The 19982-nt window shown below is 43.7% G+C and overlaps 1 protein-coding gene across 6 annotated transcripts in view; it reads left to right on the top strand.

Annotated features, from left to right (window-relative positions):
• The window catches only part of LOC139181346 (fibrous sheath-interacting protein 2-like), an 82963-nt gene extending 71084 nt beyond the window's left edge, over positions 1-11879 (top strand). For 4 of the 6 annotated variants that reach the window (XM_070784487.1, XM_070784486.1, XM_070784485.1 and 1 more), the window contains 6 exons: positions 817-1305; positions 2456-2553; positions 3917-3963; positions 6180-6223; positions 8343-8409; positions 10925-11878. In XM_070784487.1, the coding sequence (XP_070640588.1) occupies positions 817-1305; positions 2456-2553; positions 3917-3963; positions 6180-6223; positions 8343-8409; positions 10925-11073 (894 nt within the window). In that variant the 3' untranslated portion in view covers positions 11074-11878. Of the gene's footprint in view, positions 1-816; positions 1306-2455; positions 2554-3916; positions 3964-6179; positions 6947-8342; positions 8410-10924 lie in introns of those variants that run through there. The other 2 variants (XM_070784488.1, XM_070784489.1) reach the window with 2 other exon arrangements.
• Positions 11880-19982: the final 8103 nt, after the last annotated feature.

The raw sequence follows: 19982 nt of genomic DNA, 5'->3' as shown, positions 1-19982 counted from the left end.
GGATATTCCTTTAAGGCAGCATTTATCTGAAAATCTGGTTTGCAGTGTTACAGAGGGATCTAAGATTGATAACTCAAATTAACTTGAAAGTTCTGTGGCATCATCAAAAGGCTACAGAAATGGGAAAAGTTATTTGTTTAATTGTAATGGTCTCTTCCTTAATCTGTCTTTAACATTGCAAAATGGAAAGTAACATTTGACTAGGGAAGTGAGAATGAAAAGTTACTCTTTGAAGCTTCCTTTGGAAAATATGTTCCAAGGATTAGGGTGTTGGAGGGGTGAGGAGTGAACATTCAAAGTCCTTCACGATTTTGCCATTATTCATCAGTTTTAAAAATCCTGGTCAGCCAACACTTTGCCTTTTTCATGAAAATTTCTTTATTTAGATTGCTGTATTAGTTCCCTAGTAAGGAGTTCAGAAAAACATGTTATCGTGTCTAAATCTGTTATAAGACTTTCAAAGCAAATGATGAAAACAGTGTACTTAAAGTATGCATTTTGCATTTCTTGATGAGTGAAACGTAAAATTTGAAGCAAAAGGAGGAACCTTAGTTAGGATCTCTTCTTTGAACTGGACTGTTAATCTTGAATGCAAAAAAGAATTATAGAAAAGAGCAAATATTGCTTATGATTTTCATTTATTTTTTCTTTTAAATATATGACTAATATATAAGTAAAAGGCACTTAAAGATAAGTAATTTTACTAAATTGAAATAGAAACCATGTGAAAGTTGCCTTACTATTCAATACAGTAAAACCACAGCAAAAATGACTGAATTGGTTGTTTTTTAACATTCATTGTCTCTTTAATTCCAGACTTCTAGTAGAAATTCATTTCAGAGTTTAATAAAGCCCGACATCACCAAAGTGGAGCTTTTAAAAGATGTCCAAAGCAAAAAAGATCTTATCATTCGGTTAATAACTCATGATATTAGTCAAGAAAATTTGGAAAATAAAGAAGAAAGCTTAGCTTCTGATGAAGATGAAGTTGTTTTACAAGAGGTTGTAAAAGAAGAAGAATTTCCAGAAAGCCCACTTGAAGATCAAGTAAAAGAAGACATGAAGCTCACTACCAGCACAGTGGCTCACCCTAAGCCACTGATGAGCAATCACAGTCTGAAAAAATTTTTGTCAGTAGGAAAATGTCAGCCCAAATCCAGTGTAACTATAATGACTGAAGTGTCACCAGCAAAACAGACGGAATCTGAACAGACACTAATAAGAACTGATTCTAACATTGATGTAACTACCTCAGAATGCTTGACTGTCACAAACTCGTCTTGGGAGAAAAAGACACAACTGAGCGTAAGTGAGAAATGTAACTGTCAGTGACCAGGTTTCTATAGAAAGGGTAGGGAGTTTCACAAACTTAGCCCAAGTAATACACATTGGGTAGGAAGATAAGGGCATCAACTGGATCCCAAGTAGTCTCTCCCAGATCTGATGATATTTACAACAAAAGGGAAATGATTAACAGATGAAGCCAGGAGCCTCAATTGAAGAAAAACAGATCATGGAAAGAGTCCTAGGCTATTTAGAAGGACAAGAAAAACAGAAAATAGAAACTGGTTAGGAGAAATACAAGCTAATTATTTAAAATGATAGGTTGTGGGGGTTTTTGGTACACTGCCCTGTAAATATTCATTGGAAGTTTTGTGTGTACCAACTCCATTCCAGTGGGCAGGACCAGAAGATGGACTTGAAGGGGAGTAAAAACATTCAGGCAAATCCAGCCTATCTAGGTTTGAATTCTGGCTTTGTCACTTAGTAGCTATGTGACTTTGGGGAAAGTTATTTAACCAACTATCTTCTTAAAAATTACTTATCCAGCTTGTTAGTTGAATATGTTGAATATTCCCCCTGTAAACAGCCCATAAACTCTAGCTCTTATCCCTGGTTCTGTACCCTTCTAGTGGTGATCTGGGCCTCACTGACCTCTTGGGTTAGCCCTCCCCCGAAAATTGTACCTTACTCATATGTATGGGGATTACACGATTTAGAATTTCCTAGTAAAACAGTCCCATGGATTATCCATTTGCAGGAAACCTGGGTTCAATGCCTGGGTTGGGAAGATCCTCTGGAAAAGGGAAAGGCTACCCACTCCAGTATTCTGGCCTGGAGAATTCCATGGACTACAGTCTATGGAGTTGCAAAGAGTCATACATGACTGAGCGACTTTCACTTTCACTTCTTTCCAGTTAACTCAGAAGCAGCAATGAACCAGAGAAAACAAAACACAGGGCTATGACTCTGACCAGTTCAGGAGCTCATCAGGTCAATAGCCTTGCACAAACTCTATGTATTGGGATCTGTTTATTTACTGGAAAGCCATGTGAAATCTCATGAGCAAACAAAGTGTGCCTGGTCAGAAATGCTGGCTATATAGATAACTAAGGAAATGTTGTGGTATGTTTTATTTATTATAAACACTCTTTTGTGTCTTGTATTTTTCCAGGAAACAGAAATGAGACCTAACACCGAACCAACACATCACTTCATCCATAGAATGATGAGTGCATCTTCATATAATGAAGATCTGGCTTCGTCTTCTAGGTACAGTCAGTTAAAGTAATACTAGTTGGCTAAGGAAATAGAAATCTGAAATGAACGTTATGTTGATGGGAAGAATGGGCCCCTCAAGTAAATCTGTGAGGAAGCCAGTTTAGCCCTTCAATCTCCCCTCACTCCTTCCCCTAACTCCCCTCTGTGTTTACTTCCTGGGCCCTCCCTTCACATCTTTTCTCCTATTCCTATTTACCTGGTCTCTACTTTCTTCTCCTGGGATCTGCTTTCTAGTTTAGTTACTTTGAGTCTTTAATGTGTTAGGTTCTTGAATCTGGGAGACAGGCTCTGAGTCAACAGTCCCCACTTAGTTCACATATGTACCTAAATGCTTAGCAGGGTTGCACTGTCAGAAGAATCCCAAGGACATAGAGGGGCAATGTAAATTAGAGCACTCAGGGAAGAATTCTTAAAAGCATTAGAGTTGGAGTTGGGCTTTAAATGATGGATAAGATTTAGATAAGACCATCCAGGTTGGAAAAGACTATAAGAGAAAGGCTGGACCATGTGATATCTATAGGGACAGGGAGGAACAAAGTACACTGAAGTCTTAATAGTTTTTCTAGAATAGCCAAAACATGTCTAAAATTGCTCTTGTGTTCATAAGAATATTCACAAACTGGGAACGGTAGCACTCTGTTTTTGTTTTTTAAAACTTTTTATTTTATATTGGGGTATCACCAATGAACAATGTTGTAATAATTTCAGGTAGACATCAAAGGGATTCAGCCATACATGTATACATGTATCCATTCTCCCCCAAACTCCCTTCCCATCCAGGCTGCCACATAACATCGAGCAGAGTTCCCTGTGCTATACAGTACTTCCTTGTTGGTTATCTGCTTTAAATACAGCAGTGTGTACATGTCCATCCCAAACTCCCTAACCACCCCTTCACCCCACCCTCCCCGCTGGTAACCATAAGCTCAGAACAGTAGCACTTTGTATCATGGGAGAAATAGGGCATAAGGAAGAAAATCCACCCTGTCCCAACTATATCCTTTTCCACCTGGCACCATGAAATTAAGGTTTCTTTTTGACCCAATGCCATTTTAGGACATCCACTCCTGGCCCACCACTGGCTTTATCTCCACTCACGCTTGTCTTAACATACATAATTAGTATTGCAGGCAAATCTCAACTATTGGTATCATTGCATAAGACAAGTGGGAACATATAAAACCAAAGTCAATGTAGCTGTCATTTTTATTTTGACATACCATGCCAGGTTTGCATCTATATAAATAAAGACTTGCACAGATGGTTCTTTAACAGTCATTATTATTCATTGATCATTATTCATTCCTTCATATAAAATACAAAGAAAATGAAATGTCTTGTATCTTTTCTTTAGTTTTGATGACGAACATTCCACAGATCCAGGTGCCAAGGTTACAGAAGGTTGGATTGATTTCTTTTCTTACTTTAAATTAGATTGTATTTAAAAAGAGAGTTGTTCATCACATTGATGAATACTGAGTTTTCCAGTAGGCTGATCTATGGAGGAATCAGTGTCAGTTAACCAGTTAGTGTGATGAACTAGTTTGCTTTTTCTGAAACACTAGTAAGATTCCATTAATAATTGTGGTGAAAAGTATGTAGTGTGACTATAAGTTTACAGTTACCATGATCCTGTGGGAAATATCCAGGAAATAAAGGTTTATCACATCTATATGTAGACTACAGCCCATGTTACTAGGATTTAATAATCTCTTTAAGAATGTATGCTTGCTTTATATAACTAGGTTGCTGCTGCTGCTAAGTCGCTTCAGTCATGTCCGACTCTGTGCAACCCCACAGACGGCAGCCCACCAGGCTCCCCGTCCCTGGGATTCTCCAGGCAAGAACACTGGAGTGGGTACTGGAGTGGGGTGCCATTGCCTTCTCTGATATAACTAGGTTAGCCCTAGTAAAATATATTTAAAAGCTTTTAAAGCTAAAAATGAAACCTACATTTATTTGCTTACATTAAATCCTGGCTAGGGTGCACCCCACTTTAATTCTGTCTCTGTTAAAACTGACTGCTTATTTATGAGTTGGGTTTGGTCCTCTATTCTTTTAAAGCTCAAAGGATCAATGTGGCTCTAACAGTGGGACAGCACTGAGGTAGGGGTATCATGTTTACTGTAAAGATGGCCTGAAAACTCCAACTACAGACCTGGAGTTGCCCTTGGTTGTTTCAAGCCTGCACCCACTCAAGAAGTTATTCAAGAAATATATCCTCTCCATTTGAGAGTGGAAATAACATTCATTAAAAGATGAATCATAGAATGGAGGTAAGTTGCCAGAATCCCATAAACAGGTCATCATCAGAGGATGATACGTCACTGGCGTGTTTCCTGTATTATGGAATCATAGGCTGTCAGAGCCAGAAAGTAGCTAGTATAACCTTATTTTACAGCTGAACAGACCAAGGTTCAGGATAGGGAAGTGACTTGTCCAAGGTCATACTGGCAGTCAGAATATAGATCCCAAGTCTCCTAAATCTGAACTCAATGTCATTGTTTTCTTCAACTTCACTGCAGTGAGTCACACTTAGATATAGGTATTCTGTGGTAATATTTAATATCACACCTGTCCAGTTCATGCATTCATTCACATTCAACAGAGTCACTGAGCACTTTCTTCGGGCTGGACACTGTTCTAAGTTGTGGAGATACAGCTGCGAATGAGAGACAAAGTCTTCACCTCCTTCTAATTGGGAAGGGGATATAAACACAATAGGGCTTCCTCTGGGGTGGTGAAGAGTTGGCCAGGACTGAGCGACTGAGTACAGCACATAAACACAATAATTCTAGATAGGAATAAGTACTTCCCATTTCACCCAGGATAAAAGCCAGGGTGTTTACAATGGCTTACAAGGCCACACATGGTCTGGATTCCACTCACCCCTCCTGGTGACCTCTCTGACCACCTCTCTTTATGATCCCTCTTAATCACTCCACTCCAGCCACATGAACATTTATCTTCTTCAGATCTTTGCTGAAATATTATATTCGAAGTCAAAAATTCCCTGAACACTTTTCTTTAAAACTGAAACCCCAATACCACCCCAGCACTCCCTGCTTTAATTTTATCCCTAGCATTTGTACCATCTGAAAGCTTTTTTAAAATTTTGTTTATTGACTTTCTCCCTTCCCTAGAATGTTAGTTCCATGAGGGCAGGGATTTTTCTCTGTTCACTGTATCCCCACGTGTCTACAAAAGAAGCACAGAGTAGATACTCAGTACACATTTGTGAAATTGATGATGAATATGAAAAAAATAATAAAGAAGAGCCCAAGTGATATAGAATGACTGACTAGATTAGTTTGGTCCAAGAAGTCTAGAAACATCAGATCTTAATAACGGGAAGGAAGTAACCACAAGAAGATCTGGAAGCAGAGGGTCCCACACAGAGTTCAGTAAGTGCAAGGACCCTAGATGGGATGAGCTTGGCATGTTAGAGGCATCTTCCCCACGACCTGTGCCCAGAATTTGAGGATCTCACCTCTTTCGGTTTCTTCTGCTTGCCTAGTTTCTGCGATTCTCTGATGAAATTATTGAGGTTATTTTTGTGCCAAAATGTGTACATGTCTCAGAAATAACTGTTTTCCAATATTGTGTTTTGATCACAGAAAGTCTTGAATGTCCATGTCTGGAGAATTTGAGCAGTCTTGAGGTAAATATTTTTCACTGGCTCCCCTCATTGTGAGCCAGTGGAACCCTGACAGAAATGAGGGAGTGCCTTAAAGTAAGGGTGTGGCATGCCTTGAGGGGCCTCAGGAAGCACTCCCAGTTGGGGCCAACCCCTGGTTGAAGTTATTGTCCCCGAGTAAGTGCATAGAGCAAGTCCCTTAGCACCTGAGAACAATGGCACGCAAAGAGTGAGGCCCTGGAACTAGAGGGCCCGGTGGGGGCAGCGAGGAAACAGATGCTTCGAAGAGGAAGGGGCGCTGGCTGAGGGAAATGAACGCTGGCTCCATCTGCTTTGCAGGGTACCCTTCCTAGGCAGCTTTCCAAAAATCTGGCCCACTCCTTAGTGTGATCCCAGGAAATTCCCTCCACCTAAAGCCCTCTTAGGAAGTCTCTGAGGAGACTGAAACTACAGATCCTCCTAGATCCTCCTCTCTGTTTTGTATTACTTTTGCTTTACTCTTGGTTCACTTTAACCATCCCCCAGCATGCATGTACACACACATAAACACAAACCATCCCCCTTATCCTGCGTTATTTTCTTCACACCACTTAGGTCACCATTTAGTCATTTATTCAACATCAAGTGCCTACTGTGTGCCAAGGGCTAGAGATTCAGAAGTAAACAAAGCTGTCAAATATTCCTGCCCTCATCCTCTGGCAGAGGATTCACTTGAGTATAAGCTTCATGACAGCAAGGGCTTGTCTCTTTCACTCATAACTGTATGCCCAGCACCTAACATAGGACTGAGATAAAGTAGATGCTCAATAAATGTTTGTCAGAAGAACAGCCTTAGCACCATCAGAGTCAAATTTCAACTAAGTCAGGAGTGCCTCAACTCCTACCCCCATAAAGCTGATGGACAGCCCTGTGTGGGAACTGTTACACAGAGCAGAGGTTCTCAACCCTGGCTGCAGCCTGGAATCAACTTTAACAACTGATGCCCAGCGTCCCATCCCGAGATTCAGATTCAGTTGGTCTGGGTTGCAGCCTGGGCCCTGGGTGATTTTGATGAACAGGCAGTGTTGAGAACCACTGAGTTAACAGACTTGTGTCTGGCCATTTAGTAGCATCTGCCCCTTCCCCTCCTTCCTTTAGATAAGGAATTCTCAACCTGACTTCATGCTAGAGTCACCCAGGCAACTTAGAAAAGAGAACAATGCTTTCCCCAGCCTCAGGGATTCCTGTTCGTTTGGGGCGGGGTCCAAGCATGCCTATTTGTAATATTTCTCCAGATGGTTGTGTTGGGCAGCCAACGTTGAGAACCAGTCCCTTAGATTGTTCTGTCCCAGTTTATCCCTTTATATATCCTATCCTCAGTATCTTAATCCATAAACTGCCTCAAATCCAAAATTTCACCATAATACTCTGCTCTCCATACCAACGATAGGTGTTGGTGTGGAGAGCTTCTCTCATCTCTCATGCTTCTCTCATCTTGCCTTCATTGATTTGCCCCATCCTTTTTAACCGCCCTCACCATGGCACACCTAGCCCAGCCACCTCCCCCAGCCTATTGCAGGCCCTTCTGGGACCCTGCTGCTGCTGCCTTCCAGGGGGTGAGGAAGGTCCACAGAGCAGAGCCAGCACCTGAGCCACCATCTTCGCCCTGCCCCCTCCAGGCTGCTGCAACCTCACACTGCCACTGTCTTGCTCCAGACCTCACAATGGTTAAGAATTATTTCAAAGAAGATTGGGGTAGTAAAATGGACCTCCCCTTGCCTCCTCCTTCCCTTAAGACCTCCACTATCATAAGCTTTGCTCAGAGAAGGATCGAAAATGTTTTATTTGTTCCAAGCTCCAGGAGGGGAGGGGCAGCAGGGCTGACATTGTTCTGTGACCTGGGACAGGTGAGCCCTTGAAATTATCCGCCAGGGGCAGCCCTTGTCTGAGTCTGGCGCCAATCCTGGGTGTCCTAATTAGCAAGAATTATGAGAAGTCATGCCTAGGAATAACCAAAGTCCCAGAAGATAATTCTTTGAGACTGAGGGGCCCTGAGATTACTATGTATGATGCCACCATGGTTGTGCCCCCTTCAGGGTTTCTAGTGTTCGCTGTCCATCAAAGGGCAGAGGCTTAAGCTAGTATTTCACCTTTGTCTTGGCAGGTTCTCACCCTCTATCAACGCAGAAGTGACCTGACCAGCCCATATTCCTCAAATGATGGCACTTCAGGTACAACAAATTTATCATTTTAGAATGAAGCTCTCAATTATGTCATTTTGAACATAGAGGAGTTTTGATCATTCACCCCCCTTGCCCATCACATTGAATGGCTCTTGCCTTGCAGCACATCCACCCACCACCAATATGAGGATGAAATAATATGACTTAGTATGTATGTGTGTGTGTGTATGTGAGTCGCTGTCGTGTCTGACTCTTTGCGACTCCATGGATTGTAGCCCTCCAGGCTCCTTTGTCCATGGGATTCTCCAAGCAAGGATACTGGAGTGAGTGGCCATTTCCTTCTCCCTTAGTATGTATGTAGATTGCAATTTGCAGGTTATTATGCATTTCTCTGACTTAAACTTCACAGCAAAGGGGTGACAGGTACTGGAAGTAACATTTATTAGGGACCAGCCATGTACCAGGCATTCTGCTAAGTGCTTTTCTCACATCCACCCTGTGAAGCATCATTTCCATTATATCGACAAGGTAAGTCACTAAAGCTTATCATACCATGCTTCCTTGCAAGTCTTGAAGTTGTCTCTCAGAGAGGAGAAAATGGAGGCAAATGACCTGCCTGAGGTGGCACAGCCAGCAGGTGGCTGAGCCAGGGCTCAAACATCACAGGTCTTGAGGCTCTATCCCATATTCTTTTTCCTGCCAAACAGGGACCACATCTCAGAACTAAGCGGTGACCAGGAACTGCCTGCAGAGTTCAGTGATAAGTAGAAAAGATCCCATCTAGGTTTCCAAGTAGCATGTCCAGTCAAAGAGTAAAATCACATTCTTCTGTGACTTTAGTTTGATGGGGACACCTCCTCCCAACCCCTACATTCTACACATTAGAGGAATTCACTGAGAAGCAGTTCAGATAACCTATTTTTGCTCTGATAAGGGCTTTTGGAGGAAGAAATGCAGAAATGGCTCACCCTGTGCTAAGGTGCTCAAAGTAGTAAAGCTCCCCACAGAGGAGAGTTTACATTGAATTTGAAATTACAATGATACCTGTTTAGGAAAACCCACCCAAAAAGAGGGGCCTTCTGGACCAACACAGGCTCATTACAGCTTATTTTTCACAAATAGGATTTTGGGGGAATCAAAATCAGTTCATGGTACGACATGTCATTCCCTAGCCTTGGCATGTGTCATGGCCATAAACACCCAGGTACATTTCTCTCTTCAGAGTGACCAGTACCAACCAAGTGAAGTCCATGGTGCTGCCCACAAAGCAGATCAAAGCAGCAGCAGGGTGTCTTGAAGGAGACCTGGAAATGGTGACCAGGCATCTACATTTTTAACAAGACCCGCAAATTGCAAAAACAAAGCTTTGTTTTTCCCCTCAAGATTTTCAGAATGTGGCCTTGCAGTATACACTTCAATTCTGTTACTAAGTCTGTCTTACTTTTTCAGAAGAGATCTCTCCATTCAAGCCTTTACTTTTGCAAATTTTGGCTTTTTCCTTATTAATTTCCTGGTTGTTCTTATTTTGTTTAAACTATCAGCACATTCCAGTACTGCATTATTGATCTGAAGAGCTAAACTATTCCCACCCCCCTTTATTTGGGGTTAAATTTGCTATCTGCTACCTTAGAACCTTCCCTGGTAGCTCAGACAGTAAAGCGTCTACCTACAATGCAGGAGACTCAGGTTCGATCCCTGGGTCGGGAAGATCCCCTGGAGAAGGAAATGGCAACCCACTCCAGTACTCTTGCCTGGAAAATCCCATGGACTGAGGAGCCTGTTGGGCTACAGTCCATGGGGTCGCAAAGAGTCGGACACGACTGAGCGACTTCACTTCTTCTTCACTTCTTCACCTTAGTTTTAATCGTAGATCCTTGAGGTTCCTAAGGTTATATTGCTAAAGAGAAAAACTGAGGATTTGCAAGAGGTCTAGGAGAACCATGTCTTTTACTAGAAATAAGAAGGTATGTTCTTTATTGCCCTGTGTCTTTTTATGACATCGTCACAATTCATCAGCAACAAAGATAAATGCTCATTTCTGTCCTTACAGATACAACAATCATTTTGTTAACATAAACTATTAGATGCTCTAAGAGCCCTTTGCACAAGACAAGTGGTATAGAACAATGAGTCCAAATGGAGCCTTTTATTGGCCACTCAAGTCCTGTATAGCTCACACAACAAACAGATCACTTGGGTCAGACAACTGAAAATGTTCCCAAACCGAGTGAGAAATGCTAGCCTTTTGTAGTGCACAGCTGCTTTTATCTGGACATTTTGAAATGGACACTAGTACTGTTGAGAGGTGAAAGTTACCTTCTTGTGTGGAATTAGCTCATCAGGCTACCCATGTGACCTTAGACAAGGCACCTGACTTCAAAGGGTTTCTCCTGCTTTCTTCCCAAGGCTGTCAGAAGGAGCAAACTACTCTTTGTGAAAGCACTTTTGAAAACAAAAGCTATTATACAACTACTTATTTCTGAATCCTAAACGATCACTTCCCGGGGCCTGACAGCAATTGGAAAGCCTGGTAACTGATCACATTTCTCTTGGTTGTTCACAGACTTTGAAAAGCCCCATACTTCCTCTAGACAGAGGTCTGAAATGATGAGGAAGAAGATATCATCAACTTTCTCCAAAGTGTTTTCAAGATCTAACACCAGTGTTCCGAAACCTTTCTCACCCTCACCCCCTCACCAAGAGAGAAAGTGAGACTGTAATACCCAATAACAATAAGCATGTTGACCTTCCTCAAAAAATAAATGGTTGTTAAAGCTGACATTGTGTCCTACACACTGATTCTTATAAATATTGAAAATAAGAGCAAAGAAAACATAAAAAGGCAGTTGGAGAAAAGGAGGGTTTTGATAAATGCTTCTGACAAGCATTTTGGGATGCAAAGAGCAGCTCTGTGTCACATATAGATCCATCTAGCAGGCAGTGCAGGGTTGAAGCTCTGCTCTTGAGGGCCCTGCAGCCTTGCTGGGAAGATGAGAACTAACTTCAAAGCAAACGTGTGATACCAACAAAACAACGTGTCATCACATCTTTCAGGCAGCCTGGGTGTTCAAAGAAGGGAGTCATCGCTGTGGGCTGGAGTGGTCAGGATACATTTGCTGGAGGAAGTGGAATTCAGACAATCCTCAAAGGACCATTAGGATTAGGGAGGCCTTGACGGCACCAGGAAGGCCATCCCCTCAGGTCACACACCTGCATACACTGCTGCCATGCCTGAACAATTTAGCTCTGGCCCATAGGACATTCTACGGTAATGGAAATGGTCTGTATCTGCTCAGTTTGGTACAGGAGGTGCCAGCCCCACGTGGCTATTGTCACTAGCATGACTGAGGAACCCAGTCTTTCCATTTTATTTGTTTAAATAGCCACATGTAGCTAGTGGTTCCCTTATCAGACAGCACTAGTCTAATCGGTACAAGGCCTCAGGGACAGCTGCTGCTGCTAAGTCGCTTCAGTCGTGTCCAACTCTGTGCGACCCCAGAGACGACAGCCCACCAGGCTCCCCCGTCCCTGAGATTCTCCAGGCAAGAACACTGGAGTTGGGTGCCATTTCCTTCTCCAATGCAGGAAAGTGAAAAGTGAAAGTGAAGTCGCTCAGTCGTGTCCGACTCTTAGCGACCCCATGGACTGCAGCCCGTCAGGCTCCTCCGTCCATGGGATTTTCCAGGCAAGGGTACTGCAGTGGGGTGCCATTGCTTTCTCCGTCAGGGACAGCAGCCAATTCCAACTAGGTTGAAGGATTCCCTGAAAGTTCATATCCAAAGTCTATCGTCAAACAAAGACGTGTAGAGATCTAACTCCTCAGGGGGGCTTTGAAGCCTCCAGGCATCCTCTTGGTCCCTTTAAGAGACATGAACCACCAGTGTGGCCAGAGAGGAGCTCCTGGTTTCCAGTCATATTTGTGCCACTGCACTTGTCAAAAGTCAATTGATGGAGAAAGGATAAGCCCCATGGAGAACACCAAAGTCAGGGAATCACAAATAGAAAATTGGAACCTGCATCTGCCAGCTGGCCTCAAGCATTGCTTTGGCTAGAAACGGCTTCCAGGAGACAGAAACACATCAAGAAGCTCACTCACTAGTCGTTCTCATACCCCAGCTTTATCCAAGAATTTAGGTCAGTGGAAGGTCTCAGCCTTATACTAATGCCCAAGGGAAATATTTCTAGGAAAGTAAATTTCCTTTATGCTGTACCTATAGTCCAGAAATGTTAAGTGAAGCTTAGTAAATAGAATGGCAGGCAGTTCTGCCCAAATATCACATATACCTAAATTGCACTGCCTTCATCTCATTTCTGCCCTTACATACTGAAGTTCATCGCACGCGGCAGCATAAGTTTAAAGTTAGCTTTTAAAGATCCACAATAATGACAAGCACTGATCTTACATAAGCCTTTGTTTTTATTAAAAAGTAATACCAAAAAATAAAACTTTTTTAAAGTAATAGCAATCCGTTTGGAAATCGAAAGCTATAAAAGCTACAGTGAAAAGTTTTCCTCTTCTCTCCCAGCTGTTGGCCTGGTTCACCTCTCCCAAAGCAATCTCTATTACCAATGGGACCAGTATCCTTCTCAGAGATAGGCTTTGGATAACAAGTGTATTTTCATATGACTTTAGCAAGAAGTCTAATATCCTCCCTCAAACAAGGCAGAAAACGGAGAGGAAGAGGGAGGTGAGAATGGAAGGAGAGAATGCGTGCACGCTATCTGACAGCTACTATGTCCTAATATCACTGCATTCGTAGTCTCAAAGTCAGTCATTTTTTAAAATGCTCTTCTGTCTAATGAACTAAATGTCAAAAGGTGAGCACCAGAATGGGAGGAAAGGTGCCTACCATAGCTCTTCAAAGTCTGCTGGCCAAAATACATTAAGAGTGTATGAGCTGGTAACTACAGTCCTTAGAGATAGAACCATTTAAATATTTTTTTTAAATGAAAGCACTAAAAGTAAGAATGCAGTGAAATAAAATGCAAATTAGAATAACCCAAATGTATCACAATATACCTTTTAGAGAAGAAAACAGGAATAAAATGATAAAAATCCAGTGTTGCCCAGATGTAGGGAATTACATTTGAACTCTACAGTGGTGACAATCCTACAAATTTGATCTTTCTGAAAAGCAGTCTAACAATAAGATGAGTTATGGTTCCAGCTGTACTTTTGGACCTGGTAACTACATTTAGGTAAATTTGGTCCAAGGGAATAATATAAAGTGAAAAAAAATGTAAAAGACTATATGAAAATGTACATAGCATTACTATTAATTATGAAGAAAAATTAAAACAATCCTAGTGGGACACTCGGAGAAGGCAATGGCACCCCACTCCAGTACTCTTGCCTGGAAAATCCCATGGACGGAGTAGCCTGCTAGGCTATAGTCCATGGGGTCGCTAAGAGTCGGACACGACTGAGCCACTTCACTTTCACTTTTCACTTTCCTGCATTGGAGAAGGAAATGGCAACCCGCTCCAGCGTTCTTGCCTGGAGAATCCCAGGGACAGGGGAGCCTGGTGGGCCGCCCTCTATGGGGTCGCACAGAGTCGGACACGACTGAAGCGACTTAGCAGCAGCAGCAGTGGGACACTGGTGTGGTGTATTATCAGGAAAGAATGCTATACAGGCACTGAAAAATGACAAGGATAGTGAAAATCTACACACACAGAAATGCAGATATTAAATAAGTAAAACCAGCACACAAATAAAATCTGAGCACAAAATAAGGCCCTGTTTGGGCCTCCCCACACAGGGGCGCTGGGAGGGGAGGCGTCAGTGCCCCTCCCCTCCCCTCATGTTGTGGACGTGTTCCAAGGGGCCCAACCGGGCCTGCCAAGCAAGCAGGGCATGAACCGGAAGGGCCAGAAGGCGGCCACAGATCCAAGGAGACCCCAGGGTTTCCTGCAACCACCAGGGAAGGCTAGAGGAAAAAACAAGATGTCACACAGATAACAATTACACTGTATACTTTGTGATTTGGCAACCATATGATAAACTAAGAAAAATTCAAAGAACTTAAGAGATCTAAATAATCATGAAGGACTTTTTTTTTTTTTTTGGCTGCTGTTAGCTGCTTGCTAACAAATGCCTTTCTCTTGAGGAAACATCATCACAACCATCTCCAACATCAATTCTTACGCCAATTCTAAACCTAGCCTAAGGTGGATAATACCAAATGCCTCAGTTTCTTATGAGGCGTAGAAAAACCAAGCATTAGTTCAGATTTTTTCGAACAACTTCTGTAAAGACAGTAGGTCATCTTCAATCAACCCCAAGGTGCTCTTCTAAATTCTAAGCTGACAAAAGGTAACCAAATTTTTGACTGATGTTCATTATAGAAAGTATATTGGCATTAGATTAAATATACAATAGCTATATAGCTAGGTGACAAGCATATATTTTAGAGTAACTTGTGTCATATGGTTTTGCCCCTTTTTAGGACCCAGCACATAATTTCAGTATTCTTAATGATTCATCTAGGGACCAATGTGTCTTTGATGACACGCTATTGGTCATACTTAGTTTGCATGCATGCTAAGTTGCTTCATTTGTGTCCAACTCTTTACAACCCAATGGACTGTAGCCTGCTAGGCTCCTCTGTCCATGGAATTCTCTAGGCAAGAATACAGGAGTGGGTTTCCATGCCCTCATCCAGGGGATCTTCCTAATACAGGGATCAAACTGGCCCCTCGTACATTGCAGGCGGACTCTGTACCACTGAGCCACCAGGGAAGCCCATACTTAAAGAATAACAAATGCTTATCACAGATATAATTATTATTTCCAACTGGAAAAAATGATCTGTTCTTATCATTCATTTTATGGTGGAGTTCCCAGTAACACTTGCAGAAATCACGGGCCACCTATTTAGTAAAGGAAAGATACTAGGTTAAATCCTTTCAGTGCAAATAGTCGCACCCAAACATGTCTTCTAAGCTTAACTTTTCAGATGAAAGATATCAGCAAATGTTTGACTTTATTGTTTGGTCTCAACAGCATAGTGCACAGCACTTTATACTTCACTAGACTACCATTTAGACAATGACCAGGCTATTCCTTTCAAAAAGCTTCAAAACATGTTTACAGAACATCTATACTAGATAAGGATCACTTCCAATTTAGGGTTCACTGAGCCCATAAACTGCCAAGATAGATACTTATGAGGTACACATTCCAGTAGGTTAGAGGAAGGAAAGAGACAGACTAGGGTGTTAATTAGGCCACAAGAAAGAAATACTGATATGCCAAGAAGTAAAAATTGTTCTTAATGAGCACTTTATTCACTGGCTGTTCAGCTTTAAGGTCACTTCGAGTTTGTCCACCAATGAATTGCAACTCTTTTGTGAAGTGAACCCATGAAAGGAACCAGTAAACATTCGTTGTTGCCAAAGATCAACCAAAACCAATAACTAGCTGGTTGTTCTCAGCTGGGCATAGTGCAAGGTGTATTTGCCCCTCTCAGATCTCTGACTCCAGGGAGCATAAGTGACTGACTGCCACAGCTACTGAGCTCTGAAATGTAGTGCTGCTGCACTTTCCATCATCGCTGCATTTTCACCAAGGCCAAATTTCTCATGGGCTGCTCTCAGCCAATGGCAGAGTGTAGCAGAGATGCTAAGATTGGTTATTCCTGCAAGACACAGGACTTCCCCCACAGGTGACTGGGCAGGGATGCTGTCAGGGAAGAAGCCCATCCTCACAAAGGATGGCAGGTCGACCTGATCCCACATTACAGATGCAAAGTAGACAGACTTCATGGGGCAGAACAAGATAATACTTATATCAGCAAACAGCATGGGTATCAGTGGAGTTCTGCCAGTCCCCCAAGGGCAATGCAATGGGCTCAGAGACATGCTACCTATGTGGCGGGTTGCATCACGGCCGAGGAACCCAGGGTCAAGGGCCCAGGACCTTCTGAGCAATGAACAAACAAACCAGTGCTCCTTCCCCTGGGAAGCGAGTGGTTAAACAGTAGTCATACTATGGTCACTTTGCCCTACAGAAATGGTTCAGCATCAAGAAGCAGGTAAACTGTGCTTTCAAGAACCTCAGCAAGAATGTGCAGATGCTCAGGGCCCATGGTGGACTGCCTGTCCTGAAAGACGCATTTGCTTCGCAAGATGTCCTTAGAATCGCACCACCTGGTTAAGAATTCTCCTCTCCACCCTTCCTTCCCTCCCTCTTTCCACCGGCGTTAGAGACCTGCATCTAGCCCCACAGCTCTCCCCTGACTCCCTCCCCACTCTCCCTCATAGGCCCTTACCCTCATAAATCTCTTATGTGTTTAATCCCATCTTGGCCCCTGCTTCTCAGAGAACCCGAGTTATCACAGATGGTGCCAGCAGTGATCCAAGAGAACAGGCTGTGTAAGATGGGGCCTGGGACTGCTTCAGTCACTGCCTGGTGGGCAGAATGGACACTGTCCTGAGGGGATGTGGGGCACAGATAGTCCCAGGCCTTGAGGACCCAACTGCTACAGATTTCTCTGGAGATGATGTGGGAAAACTGAGAAAACAGGCTGCCGGATGTGGTGATTCAGACTTTTGAAAATGGAGGAATAAGGAAGGCCTACAAAGACAGTGGAAATGGCTGGATACTGTTAAGTGTACTGATGCCCTGCAGCAGGGCAATGAGAAATGGATGACCATTAAGTAAAGAGTATGTGTGAGAGCCAGAGGGCCTCCAGCGAGCTTCCCAAGAGCCCCTCAGTTCCTGCAGTGGAGGAGTGGATGCAGCAGAGCAACAAAGAAGCCATAAGAGTTGCAGAACTCCAGGGAAATTAAATACTCAATATTTAACATATGGCTGATCGGCTTTGCTGCAGTCAGGGCCACATGACTTCATATGGTTGGAAAATCCTTGGGACCCTGAAACGTGGGGTAGGAACATCTGGTTAGACTCTCCTGAAGGCGGTGGCTCTGAAGACACCCCCACCCAGCTCTCAATATGCCAAGGGGGCCATTCTTTCCAAACAAGGGCTTGCACACCCTGTGCTGGAAGATGCTAGAGGCTGCTCCCCTCACCAGACACGCAGTGCCCATCCCCCCCCCCCGACCCAGGAGCTGTGTCCAGCCTCTTTCCTGGTTACCAAACTGCTATCTAGAATTAAATTCCAGCATTACCTGGCTAGGGAAGTGCTGGGCCTACCAAAAAGCTGCAAGAATTAACTGGCAGGTACTGACAGGACCCATGGGAACACTGGGTTTGGTTTTCAAGGGTGCTGTATCAAGAATCAGAAAAGCAAGTATTCAGACTTAGAACTTAGCATATAGGATTTAGAGGGCTTCCCAAGTGGCTCAGTGGTAAAAGAATCCAGCTGCAATGCAGGAGACATAGGAGATGCAGGTTCGATCCCTAGGTGGGGAAGATCCCCCGGAGGAGGGCACAGCAACCCACTCCAGTATTCTTGCCTGGAGAAGCCCACTGTCAGAGGAGCCTAGACTATAGGGTTGCAGACTCAGACACGACTGTAGCGACTGAGCACACGCACACACATACGTACAGAATTTAACCCCCAGGCAAGAACTGCAGGGGGTGAGCAGCTTCCACTGAGGTGGCTCACAGAGGACTGGAGAAAGTGCTGGCCACCACTAGGCAAAGTAGAAACACCTGAGCTGTCCTGGCAAAGGACCAAAGAAGGAATGAAGAGGCCAAGGGGAGTAGGTATCCTGGAGAGGAGAGATTACATGAGGTAAGAAACCTCACCAGAGGGTAGTATTCCATAGCAGGGTCCAGAGAATATCCCACTCACCGAGGCACACACTGGTGAGAGGGGCACCAGTGTCGTTAGGTTGAGAGGTGGCCTCCTCTGCAGGCCAGGGATGGCAGTAAGAGATCATCACAGAGCTGGGGCCCCACAGTAATAAAACCCTAGGAAGTGCCGAAGAATTGATACTTTTGAACTGTGGTGGTGAAGACTCTTGAGAGTCCCCTGGACTGCAAGGAGATCAAACCAGTCAATCTTAAAGGAAATCAATTCTGAATAGTATTGGAAGGACTGATGCTGAAGCTGAGGCTCCAATACTGTGGCCACATGATACAAAGAGCTGACTCATTAGAAAAGCCCCTTGACGCTGGGAAAGATTGACGGCAGGAGGATAAGGGGGCAACAGAGGATGAGATGTTTGGATGGCATCACTGACTCGATGGACATGAGTTTGAGCAAGCTCCAGTTGGTGATAAACAGGGAAGCCTGGTGTGCTTCAGTCCACCGGGTTGCAAAGAGTTGGACTTGACTGAGTGAACTGAAATGAACTGAACTGAGCGGTGCTTATCCACCAGAAGCCAGGAAGACACAAATACTAAAGTGAACCTCAAGGTCAGAAGGGCAGCCAAGCGGGCTTCACCCACATGGACTCATGGAAATAGTGCAAATGGACCATGGTGTCCCTAGAAGCAATACAGAGCGCCACCAAGGGCTATCACTCAAGATCTACAAGCTGAAAAAGGCGAAAGTGGGGAAACGGGGCCGAGGGAGGTTGTCCCTAGTAAAAAGTCCAAATTACTTGCTCAATTTCCAGACATCAGCCCATCCTCATATCTAGAAGAGGTAGCTGGGCCCCTACAAGGAAGGACAATGCCATGTAATGCTTCTCCCAGCACTAATGAAGGGACCTAAAGCCACTCATTTCGGCGTATGTACACTGGGGCAAGAATGGCCAGACATTTGAATACTGGATGCAAGATATATATGGCGTATGTAGATATATATATACACACACACACATACATATATGTATACCATTTCTCTGAAAAAAACCCTAATTGATACATAAATCAAATACATATTCCATGGAGATGCAGTAGATCAGCACTGCTGTTAAACACCTGAATGATGCAGACAGTGGTAGGCTCTATGGTAACTGCACCTACGGCCATATGGGGATTCCTGTATGACCAGCTAAAGGAGGAAACAGCTTGAGCCTGATTTACAGATGGGCCAGCACTCAATATCTAAGTACAAAACGAAGATGGGTGGTATCTGTGTAACAGCAGATACGTTCACGGGGGAGAAGGAACATTTTTCCAGTGGATGGAACAACAAAGCAGGGCACTTGACTTGGTGTGGAAAAAGTGGCCCAAAGTGAGACCGTTTATTGAATACATGACTCCTGGAAGTGGCCAATGGCTTGACCATCCAATTGGAAGCCTGGAAGGAAAAGGGCTGGAAGATCAGAGACAAGGCGATCTGATGCAAAGGCCGTGGACTGACACATGGGAGCATGCAAAGTGTGCAGATTTCTGCATCGTATGTTAACCACCACTAGAAAACATCTGTTATGGAAGAGGCACTGAACCACCAGGCGGACACAACGACTCAGCCAGGTGCAGGGGCCTTCGTTAGTTACTACACAACTGGCATGATGGACACGAGCAGAGTGGTCACGATGGCTGACGGAGGTCCAGCAGCAAGGACGCCTGTTTACCAAGGCTCATCTCCTGGGACTCCTCTGACAGGTGACTCTTGCTCAAGGGCTCACCACTGGTCTTGCTGAAATAGTCTTAGAACTCCTAGAACTCCACTGCAGTCTTAAGACTTTTCCTATGTAACTTCCTTCTTTCCCTCCCTTTCTTCTCCAGAAGTTAGACATATGTCATAGTCTGACAGCTT

Source organism: Bos indicus, chromosome X (assembly GCF_029378745.1).
Source record: "Bos indicus isolate NIAB-ARS_2022 breed Sahiwal x Tharparkar chromosome X, NIAB-ARS_B.indTharparkar_mat_pri_1.0, whole genome shotgun sequence".
In the NCBI taxonomy this organism is placed as follows: domain Eukaryota; kingdom Metazoa; phylum Chordata; class Mammalia; order Artiodactyla; family Bovidae; genus Bos; species Bos indicus.
The sequence above is the reverse complement of the archived record's forward strand: the minus strand, read 5'-3'. Positions and strand labels throughout refer to the sequence as shown.